Source organism: Sycon ciliatum, chromosome 9 (assembly GCF_964019385.1).
Source record: "Sycon ciliatum chromosome 9, ocSycCili1.1, whole genome shotgun sequence".
Taxonomy (NCBI): domain Eukaryota; kingdom Metazoa; phylum Porifera; class Calcarea; order Leucosolenida; family Sycettidae; genus Sycon; species Sycon ciliatum.
Window position 1 is genome coordinate 1,433,212 of NC_088651.1, and position 17,268 is coordinate 1,450,479.

The 17,268-nt window shown below is 50.9% G+C and overlaps 1 protein-coding gene across 1 annotated transcript; it reads right to left on the minus strand.

Annotated features, from left to right (window-relative positions):
• Positions 1-2,688: 2,688 nt before the first annotated feature.
• On the minus strand, positions 2,689-10,736 carry LOC135824868 (uncharacterized). Its single transcript, XM_065337595.1, has 6 exons — positions 10,545-10,736; positions 10,366-10,426; positions 4,819-5,038; positions 4,283-4,490; positions 3,385-3,572; positions 2,689-2,899 (listed from the first exon to the last, which is right to left on the minus strand). Exons 1-6 carry the CDS (start codon positions 10,584-10,586, stop codon positions 2,704-2,706), a joined length of 915 nt encoding a protein of 304 aa, XP_065193667.1. The 5' UTR covers positions 10,587-10,736; the 3' UTR covers positions 2,689-2,703.
• Positions 10,737-17,268: the final 6,532 nt, after the last annotated feature.

Genomic DNA, 17,268 nt, shown 5'->3' on the forward strand with positions numbered 1-17,268 from the left:
ATGTGTGGTGCCGCGCATGCCGGCGCCGGGGCTGAGTGTGGCGAGTGCAGGGTCGTTGCGTCCATCGACGACACGATTTCAGTTTCACACTCACAGCACACTACACTACACGAGTCAGGATATCCTTGCCGGATCATCGGATGCCCCCTGCCTGCCCTGCCCTGCGCCATTCTGGCATCCATACAAAGGACCGACCTCACGTGTCCAAACGCCCACGCTATCCACGCATTCCATCTCATCGACACTTTGACCATGGTGACTTGAGTGTAGCTAGCGCTGAGACCGCTGAGACCGTGGTACATGGTGAGAAGAGAGCTACATTTTACTACTACATGTACATCAGTACAATCATGTACTAGTACTAGTATAATTATATAGTAGTATTTGTAGAGAGCTAGTACAAGTACAGTGTGTGGTTAGAGCCAGCACAACAGGCCTAGTGCTGCTGACCTGTCACCAGGTACTAGTACGTGACGTAGGAGGAGGGATATCAAAGTGCGGTGCGGGTCCAGGATTGGGGACGGCACCTGGCAGACCGCCGCGCCTTGTCGTACGTCATTGCCAGATTTACCTCTCTACACACAGTACGTTACTTGCAGAGTTTCATGTCTTGGACTCTTGAAGAGTTAGGTCTTGACTCTTGTCTTGGACAGCCACTGTCAGCATGGTCAGTGGAGATCCGGAGGAGGGTCAGCCAGTCACACATACCATACTGTGGCATAGTGACAGTCAAGTCAAGGCATAAACAACTAAAACAAGGCAAGGGACTTGAAGGTAGCCGCTTTGCCAGTTTGGACAATCAGACAGGGGACTCTGCGGCTAGTACCAGTAGTGCCAGTGGCAGTAGTACGTGCACAGTACGTGAATAGTACGTGAATGCGTCTGGACATGCTGTGCCGACCGCTGCGGCGCTGCCAACTGGTCACATGCAAGTACTCATTATGTCTTTATGACAATCAATGAGTCATGTCTTGGGAGGGTTGTCGTGGTCGATTGAATCGATTCTTCCATACCTGCTAGGCTGCTACCAAGTATCCCGATTTGTCGAGATTATCACACGGGAACTCGCGTTTCCGGACCCCGGTCCAAAATCACCCCCATTTTTTAAAGATTACAAAAAAGGGGGCACATGGATGCAGCTAATGCGTAATGGGGTTTCTCCGCACTTGTGCCTAGGGTCCAGCGGATTCTGCCGGCAGAAAAAATGGCAGAATTCGGTACTTTTTCTGGTAAGTTTCATGCATGTTTGGTATGTGGATAAAGAAATGGAGCAGAATTCGAGGAATTGCCCGCCATAAGGTTTGTATGGTTCTGCCAATTTTACTGCTTTTCGAGCAGAATCTGCCACCTTTTCGAGCAGAATCCGCCGGTCCCTACAAAGTTGTGCCAGTGGTTGTGAGACTTATCCACTCACCCCCCACCGTTAGGCGCTGCATCTGCCGCTAGGGTTTACCAGGTGTTTACTGTTAGCGGCCGTCGTGAGTTCCCTTCGCCTTCGGAAACGGACACGATAATTTACTTTTTTTTAAACTTTTTTTACAAACACCACAGCCTAGCAAACCAGGCTGACTGGCATGTGGCCTATGACTGAGTCTGGATATACCATGTACATCATAAATGTACATGTAGCGAAGCCGCATGATTGTCCATATGACATGTGACCCGTCCCTGTTTGAATCCATGCAAATAATTGCCCCTGCGTAACGAACTGTTTTCAGAGAGGGGAATTGTACTCAGAGAGGAGGATTGTCTTCATTCTTTGTATTGAGCGTTTCGGTAATGGTGCGCGCGCGTGCACACTGTAGAGGGGACGGCTCGATACCGGGACGCTTTGACAGCCAAATTTGTATAGACCCAACCCGATCATCAGCGTTGATTTTTCACTCGAAATATGTTTGTGGAAGGAAACTGGCATGTTGAAGTTTGCTCTGGGGCCAGAGTCAATCGAACTGAGCCACTCCTTTGTGTTGACCCATTGCCTCCAAGTTGCCCAATTTTTCGCTTCAAAAAAGGTCAAATCAGAGGTGGCTCCAAACCGGACACGTCTTAGAGTGCACGTCAAATTCACTCTGGCTCTGAAATTAGGTAATTGCTATCGCTCCACGACGGCCAATACAGAGTAACAATAAGCCTGTGCGAAGCAACACGTCAAAAACTCACCTGCTTGATATGGCGCTTCTGGTCATCTCAGAGCCATGAAATTTTGGCTCGGAGTATAACACATCGTAGTCTCACTGTGACATATTATGTTTTCTAATCAAAATACCAAGAAAGAAAGTGAATATTGAGTCCGTTCCGGTTTGCAACCTGTGTCCTATTTGAAACCGTCCCCTCTACCAACAGCCGGCGCATGCCGGAGTATGTGGTGTGATGTGTGTGCGGAAAAACATTAAAAAGACCAAAAAGTGGGGATTCACTGGCCAGAAAAAGCCACTTCATGCCTGTGTGGTGTAGACCAGGCTGAATAGTGGCGGTCAATTCTTCAGCCTTGCAAGATATTATGCAATCCCAGCACATGTTGCTATGGATACTGCCGTAGCATCGCTATCATCACCTCCGGCGATGGACGTCAAAAGGTCAAACGGTATGTCGCCCAGAGAGGGAGAGGGAGATGGGGAGAGAAAGAGAGAGAGAGAGAGAGAGAGAGAGAGAGAGAGAGAGAGAGAGAGAGAGAGAGAGAGCTGCATAGATCGCAGCAGCGCCTCACCAGACTGGCGTCATGTTTATCACCAGTGACCGTGTTCCGCGCTGCTTCGCAGATCGAGCACTTGTCGCTGACCCTCGGTGGCACGATGTGTTACTTACATACTCAGTGGTTGGGTCCTCCTTGAACACCGTCACCTGCTCAGTCACAATGCTGTGTTCGCCAGTGACCACGTCACGGTCCTGAGCTCTTGAACTGCATATTAGAAACATACGCATAGCCAGGCACGTAAACAGGCAGACATACACGCACACATGAACATACGCACACACACATAGACATGCATATACGCAAGCACTCAGACATGCATGTACGCACACACACACACACACACACGGAAATGCAAATTGAATGCGAGAAAAACATGACTTCAGTCTGATTGAATGATGCAGTGTAATAGACTCAATCATGATATCAACATCATCATCTTGGTGTTCATTGCATATTATACTGGAGATACGGGCAAACATACCACGCATGCACACACGCACACGCACACGCGCATGCGCGCGCACACACACACACATACACGCACACATACGCACACACACACGCACGAAGAAGTCGCTAACGGCAAGGAGACATTGTTTCAGGTTTGTTGACCGCGGTCGTAGCTCTTTAAAATTATCTTTTTAGTTTTCGTTTTCCCGCAATGCAGGTGCCAATAATCAATCCCTTACCCAGCACAATGGCTGGCCAATGTCTCGTGAAGTTCATCATAAACATTGGAGCTGGCTTCGTTGACGATGGCTTGTTGTGTGCTGAATCGCTCGCACATGCGACGCACCTTGTGCCCCAGCCGCTCACTGGGCAAAGCGCACGTGGCGCCAACGTCAAGGTTGGCCAGTCCCTGGACAGAGCTGGAAACCTGCGAGCCAGCAGGATAACACACACAGCCCATGCACAGAATCGTGTTAAATGTGTGATGGGAGGAGGGGGGGGGGGGAGGGGGAGGAGGGGGAGAAGGGGGAGGAGGGGGAGAAGGGGGAGGAGGGGGAGAAGGGGGAGGAGGGGGAAAAGGGGAGGAATGCTTGTACAGTGCTGTTCAATGACACCTAATCGCGTGAGTAATGTTTGCGACCTTCGCTCTCCTGTTCACATCCCATTGTTTGCAGGACTGGGGATGAACAGCACACCTGCACGCACTTCACTCACGCGATCAGATTTCATAGAGCATCACCGCTCGTACATGTGGGGTACAGTGCTGTCCACGTGGCAAGACACACAGTCCGGGGCCCAACGTGTAGTGTATAGTGATTGTTGCAGCATTGTTTCTCTCCGTACTCTCTCTCTCTCTCTCTCTCACACACACACACACACACACACACACACACACACACACACACACACACACACACACACACACACACACACACAAACACACACACAAACACATGTCATGTATTATATTTATTTGCGCATGCTCGTTGTAAATAAATCAGTCCTTGTCTTGCCCCGCAATGGACTCCTGCGTGGCTCGCAGGCCGAACGTAACACAGAGCAAGAAGAAAAGAATGTCGTGCCGTGAATTGCGAGAAACACACACACACACACAGAGTTCGAGTTCTCTCTTCTTACCCGCTGCATCTTGGCCTTCGACAGTCTGAGGACGATGCAAGCGTGCTCCGGAGCACATCCAGCCAGGACGTGGAACAGACTCTGTCCGGCCGACTGCACTCTCTTGTGTACCTGACGCAGTCGTCGAGCACACTGCTCATGAAGGTCGGCAGCACCGGACACGTGGTCACCCAGACTCTGACGCATCTTGGCCTCCGCCTCGTGGCACCTGAAGTAGAAGGTGAGAGATATGCACGATGGGTTTCAGGCGGATGCGCAGTCGCCGACACGCGCATAAACACAAACACAAAAAACACACACACACAAATACACACACACACACACACACACACACGCACCAGCCGTTCTTCTTTTTCAGGTGCTAGTCTAAGCACAGTTGAGTCACAGGCACAAACATATATTGGTATGCTGCGCTTGGTAAAATCCTAGCCTGCTCGTTATTCAGGCCTCCGTTCTTCGGCGACCGACAGTACCGTAAACAACCCACTAATGATGACATCATAATGACATCATACAACGACACCATCAATACTTACGAGGCCTCGAGCTCTGCCGCAGCCGTTGGCGTCTCCGCCGCCAGGTTGTGAGCACTGCGCTCACAGTCCTCGATGGTCTGACGCAGACGCTCCTTCTGCGCCGCGTAGAACTCGTTGTGCTCCTGCTGCGAGCGACGGCACTGATCGTGCACGCGATGTCTGTGCGCGTGTAGTGACAGATGCATCATGTGAAGGTGGGGCTGAGCTCGTTCATAGCAATCTACACGGGAACAACAAGAAGAAGACGAAAAGCAACGACCGTAAGTTGATTGTAAAATAGAAGAAAACCTGTGACTAACAAGCATCCCTTGGAGCCAGAAAAAGCGGTCTTTAATGGCAGGCGGTCTTTAAATGGGCTCCACCACCACACTCCATTATTCACCGCAGTGTCCGGAGATATGTGGATTTTGTAGAGAGAAAGACCCAGCACCATTTTCAGTAACCAAAAGGTCCTCGTAATGCACACTCCAGCAGAAAATCAGATTCGTTAATCCAGCACCCTCCCTAATCCAGCAGAATTTCCTTAGCATAAAAATTAATGAAACTCGGATGTTGAGCCATAAATAAATGTAGAAAGGAAAAGTTATTGCACTTGCAAGTCCTACTTATTGCACTTTCTGACTGTATATAGTACCCAGTTACAGTGATGGAGAATTACTCTTAACTCGTATCCTTATATCCTTTTTCTTTCTATAAAATTAATGTTGCTGGATTCTAAAGAGACTACTGTATCGACGTCAAGCTAGGAAAACAACCCTCCATATACCATATACCATATACCATATACACACACAGCAGACAGCAGTGCAATAGCTACAAGCACCTGGTGCAAACATGATCTTCATCATGTTCCCTACCCCCTTCAGGGCCTGCTGGAGAGCCGGGTCACGCGCCCGGCTGGGGAACAGAACGACCTGGCTGAAGAGATAACACCGGGTCCAGTCTGACCCGGCTGAAAAATGTCTCAAACTGACAATGGATTCCTAAAATACCGGTATTTTACAACTCGCGGACCCCATCTGTTGCAAATCTAGCGCAACCGTACACACTACAGTCTACAAGCGACAGAAACTCGGCTAGGGTCAACTGTGGTCAACTGGTTCGAGCGCGATCTGGCCAGCGGCAAATAGGAAATCAGGACATTCAAAGTCGATGTTGCAGGAAGTCAAAAGTGTAACTTTGGGTATAGCTTTAGACACAGTTGCAAGTTTTCAGTCGACTGGTGATTTGGACGATGGAGCCCGCAGCGAAGTGAAAAAGAACTCACCCTTTCCATGACTCTTGGAAGAAAGGTCGACCCTGGCTGGACTACGACCATGCCAGTCTATCCATGCCATGCGCTTTGTGCAAGACGCATTTCCAAGGAAAGACGAGCGGCGGTGGATTTGGTCGCGATGCGTGGTTGAAAGGTAAGAACTCACTGCTTCGAATTATCGGCATGCTGCTCGGCTCCATCCTGGCTTTCGACATCCGCTCAAGTAATCGTTTAGTCTCACCCACCCGAACCTCCGGGCCTCGAAAGGCGTCCAGCAGATGTTCGAAATTCTCGCCGAGCAACATGCTGGAGACTACCCGAACCTGGCGCGCATCGCTGACTGGGGATTGGCCGTTTGCCTAACTTTCTTATCATTATTCTCACCTATGTCTGACCTTAATCCTAATGCCGCCCCCTTTTTTCCGGGTCTTTTCACTCAATCCCGTGACCCTTTGCATCATCATCATAGTTTAGGTACTAGATCTCAACCACCCCCGATCACCAGTGCTAGTAGTGCTTCTCAGTCTGAGATAGCGGGCCTCCAGATTAGTTTCCTCAACATTTGTCACTTGCTTACCAAGAAGGACGAGGTCGAGGAATTCATCCACAAGCACAACATAGACATAATGTGTCTTGCCGAGACATTCCTGACCTCAGAGACCCCGGACAGCCTTGTCAACATCCCAAACTATAAACTTGTCCGTCAAGACAGACCTGGCTTCGGTGGTGGAGTAGCGGCCTATGTACGGAGCTCACTTCATGTTACTCGGCTAGAGGACTTTGCTCGTGGTGATCTTGAACTTCTCTTTCTCCTCGTTCACGGCCTCAATGGTAAGCTAATCCTCGGCACAGTCTACCGACCTCCTGGGTCGCTGGTCTCGTACTGGGACAAGCTGACTGACGCTGTGGACTCAGTCCACGCGCCCAGGGCCGGCACGCCTATTGCTTTGGTCGGAGATTTCAATATCGACACATCGTCTTCCAGAGCCGCCCAGCTGACGCAGCTTCAACACTTCTGCGGTAACTTTTGTATTTTGAACCACTTCACTGAATCAACGCGTGTTGGACGTGGTGGGTCCAGAACCACCATAGACCTCCTATTGGCTGAGGACGGTGCAGTGGGCTCTTGCCGCGTTCTCCCGCATAGCCTCAGTGACCACCTCCCCATCTTGGCTACCCTTGCCTTCGAAATGCCAACCGTTCCAGTACTCAGATCTAGCCGAAACACCAGAGGAATAAATCTTCCGCAGCTCTGCCAGGACTTTGTCAACTCTCGTCTAGAAGATTTCAGCACGGCGAAATCCTTGGAAGATATGTGGCAGCTATGGTATGACAAGGTCACCTCACTCCTTGACAGGCATGCTCCTGTCCAGGAGCACCGCTTATCCAGCTCTAGACATCAGATTCTCACAAGATCCCCATGGAAAACGGCCGTTTACCATGATGCAGTCCGCGAACGAAATCATGCCCACCATAGTTGGCTCCGAAAACCTACGGACACGGAACTTTACGACACATTTTCAGATGCCCGCAAAGCAGCAAAGCGGCTTGCTCGTCAGCTGAAATCATCCTACTACACACAACTACTGGACACGTGTCAATCCAACCCCCGGAAAGCTTGGAAGGTTCTCAACGACCTCTGCGGTCGGAAGAAATCGTCAACTCCTACTCGGCTCACTGCGTCTGCCCTCAATGCCCAATTCAGTTCAGTTGTCAGCGATCCGCAGCGACCTGATGTCCTATCCCAACCTGAGGGACCGGGTATAGCAGATGGCTTGAACCGCTTCGAACCAGCCACGTGCGAAGAAGTGCTTGCTCTCCTACTGAAGGTAGACGAGAGGAAGGCCACGGGTAGCGACGGAATTCCCTGCTATGTGTTGCGACACTGCGCTCGGGTCCTGGCCCCGTCACTGACTATCTTGATGAACGCGTCGCTGGCCATGGGAAAGGTTCCGATGATGCTGAAATTGGCCCATATTCGCCCCATTTTCAAGGCAGGAGACCCCGAAACTGCTAAGAACTACCGCCCTATATCTTTGCTCCCGGTTGTTTCAAAGATCCTGGAAAGGATTGTGCATAAAAGGCTCTGTGTGCTCCTAACCGAACATGGCCTCCTTCCTGCCGAGCAATTTGCTTACCGAGCCCACCACTCCACAGAGGACGCAGTCTTGTTGGCTGTGGATCAATTTTACGAAGCCGCAGACCAGCACCTGCATACCGGCGTGGTGCTCATTGATATGAGCAAAGCTTTCGACAAGGTCCAACATCAGACCTTGCTCCAGGATCTCTTCGAACTTGGTGTCTCCTCTACGGCACTGGACTGGTTTGCGGACTACCTCAGCGCACGACGCCAGTGTGTGGTCACTGCCAACGGTACACGCTCAGAGGAAACAGCTTGCACGTGCGGTGTCCCCCAGGGAAGCGTGCTTGGTCCGATATTATTCGCGATCTACACAAGATGTGTCGCATCAGTAGCTGACCCAGTGCGTACACTAATGTTCGCGGACGGCATCATGCTGTACCTGAGCCACGCTAGCGCTCACGCCATCAACATCACCCTTTCCGCAGCAGTGTCAGCTGTCGCCAGGCTACTCGATGCCAAAGGGCTTATCCTCAACACCGGAAAGACGCAAGTGCTTGCAATCAAAGCTGGACGGCAGGCACACCTCGACCTCCACATTACTTGCACTGTCACGCCTCTTGCCCAGACCAGTACGGCTCGCTACCTCGGAGTCACTCTGGACGAAAATCTTCGCTGGTCACCGCAGGTCACCTCTATCGTCCGACGCACGGCTATGAAGCTGCGGATCCTCCGCCAGATCCGGCACTGCCTAACAGTGCGGCAGGCGATGCTGTATTACTCTGCCCTTGTCATACCGGATATTCTATATGCGTCGAATGCGTTTCTCCCAGGACTGTCCACTGAGCAGCGGAACACAGTAGCCAAACTGGATAAACGTTGCATCCGTTGCGTGGCCGATGAGCACCCATTGGCCCACACTCTTCCCCTGTACACCAGGCTGGGTGTCTGCCCAGTGCTGGAACGAGGGGAATGCAAGCTCCGACTCCTGCCATTTAGAATCCGTTCTGGAATCGTCAGTGAGCTGTTGTCGTCCCGAATTGTATTGCAAGGCCCGCCGACAGGCATGACCACTCGAGGTCAATTGGGACGCAACCTTCCCCTCCCCCTGGCCCACAGTGCTTCTGGCGCATGCCGACCGCTTCTAGCCAGCTGCCGACTCTGGAATGGCCTGCCCGACTGTATGAAGTCCATAGTATCTGTCCGTGAATTCAAACGCATGCTACGCGTATTCTACTTCGGTTAAATGTAATGGCTTTCGTAACCTGCTGATGAGACTCGATAGAATCATGCTATGATGACCTGACTTGTAAATTTGAGATCCATTTTTTCTGCTCGTCTTGACCCTGCCTCCCCTCATTGCTACTTCCGTTTTCGTATTTTTTCTTTCTTTTTTCTCTTCATTTCTGACTCTTCTTACTGGTTGTCACCGCTTTCATAATATTGGGCAGAACTGCCCGTTTGCCATGCGATGTAAAATAAATAAACAACACAAAAACTGGTCTACGAACAGCAGTGGCTGAAGGATCTTCCCCCGGCTAGGTTCGTACCTGTCGTGTCACTCTGAAAACTACCTTTCTACAGATAACACTACAGCGATGTCTACGAACAACACTCTGCCATTCCCGGGGATATCCCTGCCGATCCACCACTGCCTTCCAACAAATCCTTGCAGGGCAGTACGGAAGGTGCGGGGGTTCTTCCTGGCACTTCAAGTATTAGTTACTACTTCCACACATTCTCAATATCCATTTTGATGACTGTGATACTGATAGCGCATAATGCGAGCCTGGAGTGGCGAAAGTCCATGCGATTGCCATTGCAGTACTGGCAATCCGTGACTGATCATCCAGCCAGTTTTCATGGTTTGGGACAGGCAGCTCCGGTGCGAATAACACCTCCTGCCCTGGTGGTGGTGGTGGACCTCAGCGAATGCTCCCGCTCACCAGAGGCAGAGGCGCACAGCAACATAGGCCAATTATAGGGTGAACGCTACAAGATCAGGAAATAGCGCTCGCCATCGACGCAGTTTCGCACGTAGGCACTAGCGACTGTGAATGCTCAGCGTAGATGACTGAGCGACACCACCACATAGGATGTGTCGCAATGTTACGAACAGACATCACACAAACACATACAAACCCACCACCAGCAAAAAGCGCAGGCGGATTCACCATGCTCACGCAGCTACGCGATCGATTGCAGCTCTTACCTGAGGTAACGTTCTCCGATGGCTGAACAACATCAATCGCTGGTGACCTTCCACTCGCCACCTGACGGAGGAGATAAGGCCAAAACACAAAACCCCGTACCGAGAACGACAGTATGAAACGCGATCTACAAAACACCAAACAAAGAGCCAGCGAACAGCAACCACATGCGCAAACTTACGGCAACTAACGCAACCAACAGTAGGCTGGCAATGGTCGCCATCTTGCTGGCTCAGCGTGCTCCAATCCACTCGCTAGGTACTCTTTGCCAGGTGAAAGCGTCTTTCTCGGACTAAAACTGCGAACTGCAAACTGCAATGAACTGATATCTGGACGGCTTCTGTGTGGCTGTTGCTTTTGTCTCTCTCGTGGCGGCTGTATCACTATCACTAGTATCGGGTGTATATCACTGACTGACTCTGTATGTAGTGTAGATCTACCGTCCGCCGCACTGGCTGTAGCCTAGGTAGTGTATGTAGCCTCACTGACTGACTGTACTCTGTAGTCTTTCAAGTGCTAGTGCAAGGATCTAGGAGTAGGACTGCATACTAGGTAGACAATCATAGAGTTCTGGCAGGACTTAAGTCTTTATGGCTGAATCAAGGCCGAGTGCATACGGCCAAGGGCGCAGGCCAAGGCGCGTAGCGCCGAGGCCTGCGCCCGCGGCCGTATGCACGAGGCCTTGATGAAGGCGGAAAGTCCTGCCAGAACTCTATGATCGTGTTTCAGGTTTCCACTTACATCCTTTGAGCCGCGTAGACGGTATAACTATAAGCTATATACCACATAGGGGTGGCAGGCGCGTGCACCGTATGAGTTTTTGGTGTCTGGAAACCACCTTTTTTCGGACAATCTTGCCGAAGGAAAAGCGCGCCTACTGGATTGGTTATCCTGCATACGCGTCGATCGACGGGCAGTTTACAGTACAGACTCAGTGACTATGTCCTTATTTCGAAGTGAGAGAGAGTTGCTTTGCATGTAGTTCAAAATACATTATTCTCTCTTTCTTCAGTGGAGAGTAGCGACAGAGAGATTGATCTCTAGCTCTGGTTCGCTCCTGGATTTGCGATGACGTTCAAGAAATCCGTTCTGTCTCGAAATTTGAGTCAAGCACGCGCGATGCAAGCAGGGGCGTCGGAAGGTATTTTAGTGTGGTACGGTCAGCCATCTGAAGTACAATTGACTCGTGGGGGAGTGGTGGCTGAGACGAAAATTTTGGAATTTTAGATCCCAGATCAGTGTATTCTGTTGACTCACGGGTATCTGGGGCAAAAAGTGGTACGGTCAATACCGTAGTGACCGTACCGTGTGCGACGCCCCTGGCAAGTCAGTTCAAGGATATGATTGACGATATCTCCTTCCAAAGTGTTGACTCAAATCAAGATCTCCACAGCCTTTCGTTCTCGCTCATGTGCGCAGCAGAGATGTTCGTCAAAAACGTTGTCGACTGGAAGATGTAAAAATGTGCGTCCATGATCCACATGCGCTGCTTCAGAACGAAGCGCTGCTCCAGCCGCGACTCAAGGACGCGGGGCTCTGCTTTTCTTCCGCAAGCTTCCATCGAAGCAAGGCCCATAACTCTTTATTGAAATCATGTTGAACATTGCCAATACATGCTGAAAACTTCGTCATAAGAACAGAAAGAAAGATCCGTCGAATGTAAGCAGTGTTATGATGAAACAAACATGCCTGGACTGGAGTGGACTGGTGAAGTACCATAGACATATTGTTAACTTATACTAGTCTTATAGACTGTAGTGTAGCCTGGGCGGCTAGGCCTATCAAACTTTTACGTGTTCAAAACTTCAATATGACAACTATGTGATTGTATACAAGTACATTGACTTTTGCACCCTCTTTGCAAATGCTTTTTGAAGTGCTGGTATGTAAGAGGTAACCATGGTAACCCGTTATATCCTGTTACCGGTTACACATGTACCAACATTTCCATGCAACATCGTCCCCTCCCTCCATTCCTCTTATTTCTATCCTTTCTACCCCTGTACCTGGTTCCCTCTCTGACGCGTTTGTGCCGGCATGATCTGATGATAGCAGTCGGACAAGCCCCGCATCTCATCAGCACCAGTGTTCATTGGTGCCCTGCACCCCTGATCTTGAGTCCCCTCCCCCTCCCTCCTCCCTAGCCATTATCTCCGATGGGATGTTCCGGGGATGCGCATGTGCACAGATACAAAATTATACAGTGGGTCTCCAGAAAAAATTACCAACTCTAGAAACCCCCCTTTCAAGACTCGGTGCACGCCACTGGGTGGAGGTTGGGGACGTGGTGGCTAGACCTGTTGCCTTTTTTCTTTGCTCAATGCTCAAGAACAAGTACTGAAGTAGGTTGGTCGCGGACGTGGTGGCTACACTATCACCCCTTTGCTGACACGCGATGATCTTATCAATTTTCGCTTACATCAGTACATGAAGGCCTCGTGCGTAGATCTACTGTGCTACGCGCCTTGGCCAGCGCCCGGGCCTTGGCTTGGGCCTGCCTGGCCGTACGCTCATCGGAGTCATGGTCATGTTTTCACTGGCATTCTTTGAAACTGTTTATAAGCGCGATACCACCTAGGGGTGGAGGTCGGGACGTGGTGGACGGATCTCTTGCCATTTTTTTAGAAGAAGTAGTTGCAGAATTGCCAAAGCTCATGCGTACGGCCGCGCGCTACGCGCCTTGGCCTGCGCCCTTGGCCTTGATTCATGGTCAGGTTTCACTTGCGAACTGTATATAAGCGCGACACCACCTAGGGGTGGAGGTCGGGGGCGTGGTGGACGGATCTCTTGCCATTTTTTTAGAAGAAGTAGTTCGGGGACGTGATGGCAAGAACTCTTGCCATTTTTCCCTTGGCCTTGAAGAAGAAGAATGTTTTGAATTGTTTTCAGGTTGTAGCTGTTTAGTTTTGTCACTCCTTTCCTGACACGCGTACAAACCTGTTGTCAACATCGCCATTACTGCATTAGCTTGTAGAATACTGGATTGCTTACTACATGTAGCCACCTTTGCTACCTACATCATAGTACTTGTATGTTTATTACATCAATGAACAGAACTGGGCATGAGGTCATGTCTACAGGCATGCCCAATCTACATGATTGTAGACCTGGTTTCAACCATGTACTTACTCTACTCTCCTCTAGACTAAAGCCAAGGACGGCAAGGTCCTGAGATGAACTGAGATGGCAACGGAAAACTGACGCAGTCCCCTGCACTGTAGAGCTAGGCTGACAGCGTGCAGGCCTTTATCGGCTCATCAAGGCCACCGCGGGAACGTCGCTCATTGGCTACAACCATGGAAACGGCACTGTAAAAACCTGAATAGTAGATAGCGTTTCAGTAGTCGTACATTGTGTACCCACCAGACTCTGATGTGCAAGCCATGTGGGACCACTGGCATCAACGATTCCTTTCTGTCCTCGACAGGCATGCGCCATTGCAGCAATGCAAGATTAAGACAGGCAAGCTCCATCCTCCATGGTCTGACAGAGAGCTATACAAGATAAACCAGCTGAAGCGTTGTCTGCATCGAAAGTGGCTTGCTGACAAAGCCAACTCTGAAGCTCACGCAGCATATAGACGTGCCTGCTCGGTTGCTGCGAATACAAACAGGTGCAAACGCAACCAGTACTTCCAAAGTCAGTGCCAAGATAATTGCCAGAACCCACGCCAGTTATGGTCAGTCCTAAATACTGTGACTGGACGCAAGAGACAATCAATCCAGCCGACATGCGACATCGAACATGTCGCGTCCACGTTTGGCAAGGTAGTCTCTGATGATGCTCGACCTTCAGTGCTCTCTATGCCTCAGGGTCCACAGCCTCGGTCTGCCCTGACCTCATTCCAACATGTGCGTGTCTGCGATGCTGAACAGCTTTTGAAGCGCATCGACCCGCGCAAAGCAACCGGGAGCGACGGCATCCCAGGCTTACTTCTAAAGTACTGTGCCGACCTGCTAGCACCATCAGTTGCAGCACTTTTCAATGCGTCCCTGACCTCCGGCACTACCCGCTGGCTTTAAGCGTGCGTATGTGACCCCATTGCACAAGGCTGGCGATCCATCTGTCGCCAACAATTTCCGTCCTGTGTCCCTGCTCCCAATTCTCTCGAAGCTGCTAGAGAAGGTGGTGCAGAAGGCACTTGTCACCTTTCTGGATATGGCTGGTTCTCTGCCCAGCACACAGTTTGCATTCTGGACAGGACATTCCACGGAGGATGCCCTTGTGTTGATGGTCAACAGGATCCTCGCCTCAAGAGACCGCCGCATGTTCACGGGTGTGGTCCTCCTGGATATGTCGAAGGCGTTCGACAAGGTTCGCCACCAGCAACTAGTCGAAGATCTCTTCTGTGTGGGCGTCACTGGAACAGCGCTCCAGTGGCTCATGTCATACTTGTCTGATCGCTGCCAGATTGTCCAGCTGGGATCCCAGCTTAGCACAGTGGCAGCCTGCTCCTGTGGAGTACCACAGGGGTCGGTATTAGGTCCACTGCTGTTCAGCCTTTACACCCGGGACATACCATCTGTTGCCCAGCAAGCCGAGTCCATCCAGTTCGCAGATGACATCGCACTGACCTGCAGTCGCCCAACACAACAGGAACTGACCGCCACTCTCTCCAGAGCAGTGACATGCATTGCTGACTGGCTGAAGCAGCGAGGTTTGATCCTTAATGCATCAAAAAGTCAGGCATTGGTAGTACCGGCTGGGAAGCTAGAAGCGCAAACTGAACTGGACGTATGGTGTCATGGGACTAAGCTGCCATCTGTCTCTTCTGCTCGCTACCTCGGAGTTCACATTGACAGCGCCATGTCTTAGAACACCCAGATGGATAGGTGCGTTGCCCGCCTCAACAAAAAAGTCGGTGTGCTGTGGCGGATGCGCCGCTGCCTCAGCATGCAAAGCCGCATCCAGTACTTCAAGTCTGTGATAATGCCTGATTTCTCATATGGCTCCAATGCCTTCTCAGCATCGCTGGCGGGTAAGCACCTGGACCGTCTCCAAGTTCTGCAGAATCGTGCGGCTCGAGCTGTGTACGGATGCTCGCCGCGCACCTCTGCCAGAAACCTGCTAGTCCAACTCGGCGCCTACCGTGTCCGGGAGATCTTCATCCAGAAGCTCATCTTCCTGGTTTGGCGCTGCCGCTACTCCCGTGCTAGCCCCACACTGCAAGTGCTGTTGCTACCAACCAGCGGCGCTCCTACTCGGCTGCAATCATCGATGGGTCTAAGACCACCGCCAACCCGCACTGAGCTGGGTAAGGGTTGTCTCGCGTTCCAAGGAGCTAGGCTCTGGAATGCGTTGCCCAGCGAGGTGCGGGCCATACCGCACCCAGCCCAATTTCGCACTGCTGCTGTTCCACACAGCATGAACCCTTGAGGTCAGACGGATCACTATCGCCATATTTTCATTATATGCCTGCCCGTCTCTCTCCCTGTTCTCTGACAACTTGCTTGTTAATTCGTGCGGTTGTTTTCAGACGTAAAGCCCTGTTGTAGAGGTCTCAGCCCTCATTTGTTAGTCTCTCTGTCTCTGTCTCTGTCTCTGTCTCTGTCTCTCTCTCTGTCTCTCTCTCTCTCTCTCTCTCTCTCTCTCTCTCTCTCTCTCTCTCTCTCTCTCTCTCTCTCTCTCTCTCTCTCTCTCTCTCTCTCTCTCTCTCTCTCTCTCTCTCTCTTTCTGTTTTTGGTGGACAAAAATATCTCTGGCGTTGATTGCTTTCTTGTCTCGACTTCTGCCGCGCCTTTGTTCTCGTACTCCCCTTTATGTACAAGTGTTGTGCAGACCCTCCCTTAATATAGTCTGTCTCATTTTGTCCTGAGATGTTTTGATGCATAGTGATTATGACGCTCATCATTCGCTCCCTTGTCACTGGACAGTTCTGTCCGTTTGGTTTTAGCGAATTCAAATAAAGAAAACAACAACAACAACATGCATCATGATTCATGACTACACAGAGAGTCAGTCGACTGTGCATGTGTGCTGCCGCGCATGCCGGCGCCAGGGCTGAGTGTGGCTGATCGAGCTGAGTGCAGGCTCGTTGTGTCCATCGACGACACAATTTCAGTTTCACACTCACAGCACACTACACTACACGAGTCAGGATATCCTTGCCGGATCATCGGATGCCCCCTGCCTGCCGGCATGCCCTGCCCTGCGCCATACTGCTGGCATACATACAAAGGACCGACCTCACGTGTCCAAACGCCCACGCTATCCACGCATTCCATCTCATCGACATGACTTAATGTCTTTGACCATGGTGACTTGAGTGTAAGTAGCAGCTAGCGCTGAGACCGTGGTGAGAAGAGAGCTACATTACTACTAGTACTAGTACTACTACTTATAGTGAGTACTAGTATTTTTGTAGAGAGCTAGTAGAGCCAGCACAACATGTACAAGTAACCAGGTAACAGGCCTAGTGCCGTGACAGTGCTGCCTGTCATCAAGTACTAGTACATGTACGTGACCGTCGTGACGTAGGAGGAGGGATATCAAAGTGCGGTGCAGGTCCGGGATTCGGGACGGGCACCTGGCTGACCGCCGCGCCTTGTCTTACGTCATTGCCAGATTTACCTCTCTACACACAACGACTGTACGTTACAATTTACCTCTCTACACACAACGACTGTACGTTACTTGCAGAGTTTCATGTCTTGGAGTACTCTTGAAGAGTTAGGTCTTGACTCTTGTCTTGGACAGCCACTGTCAGCATGGTCAGTGGAGATCCGGAGGAGGGTCAGCCAGTCACACATAACATACTGTGGCATAGTGACAGCCAAGTCAAGGCATAAACAACTAAACTAAAACAAGGCAAGAGACTTGAAGGTAGCCGCTTTGCCAGTTTGGACAATCAGACAGGGGACTCTGCGGCTAGTACCAGTAGTGCCAGTGGCAGTAGTACGTGCACA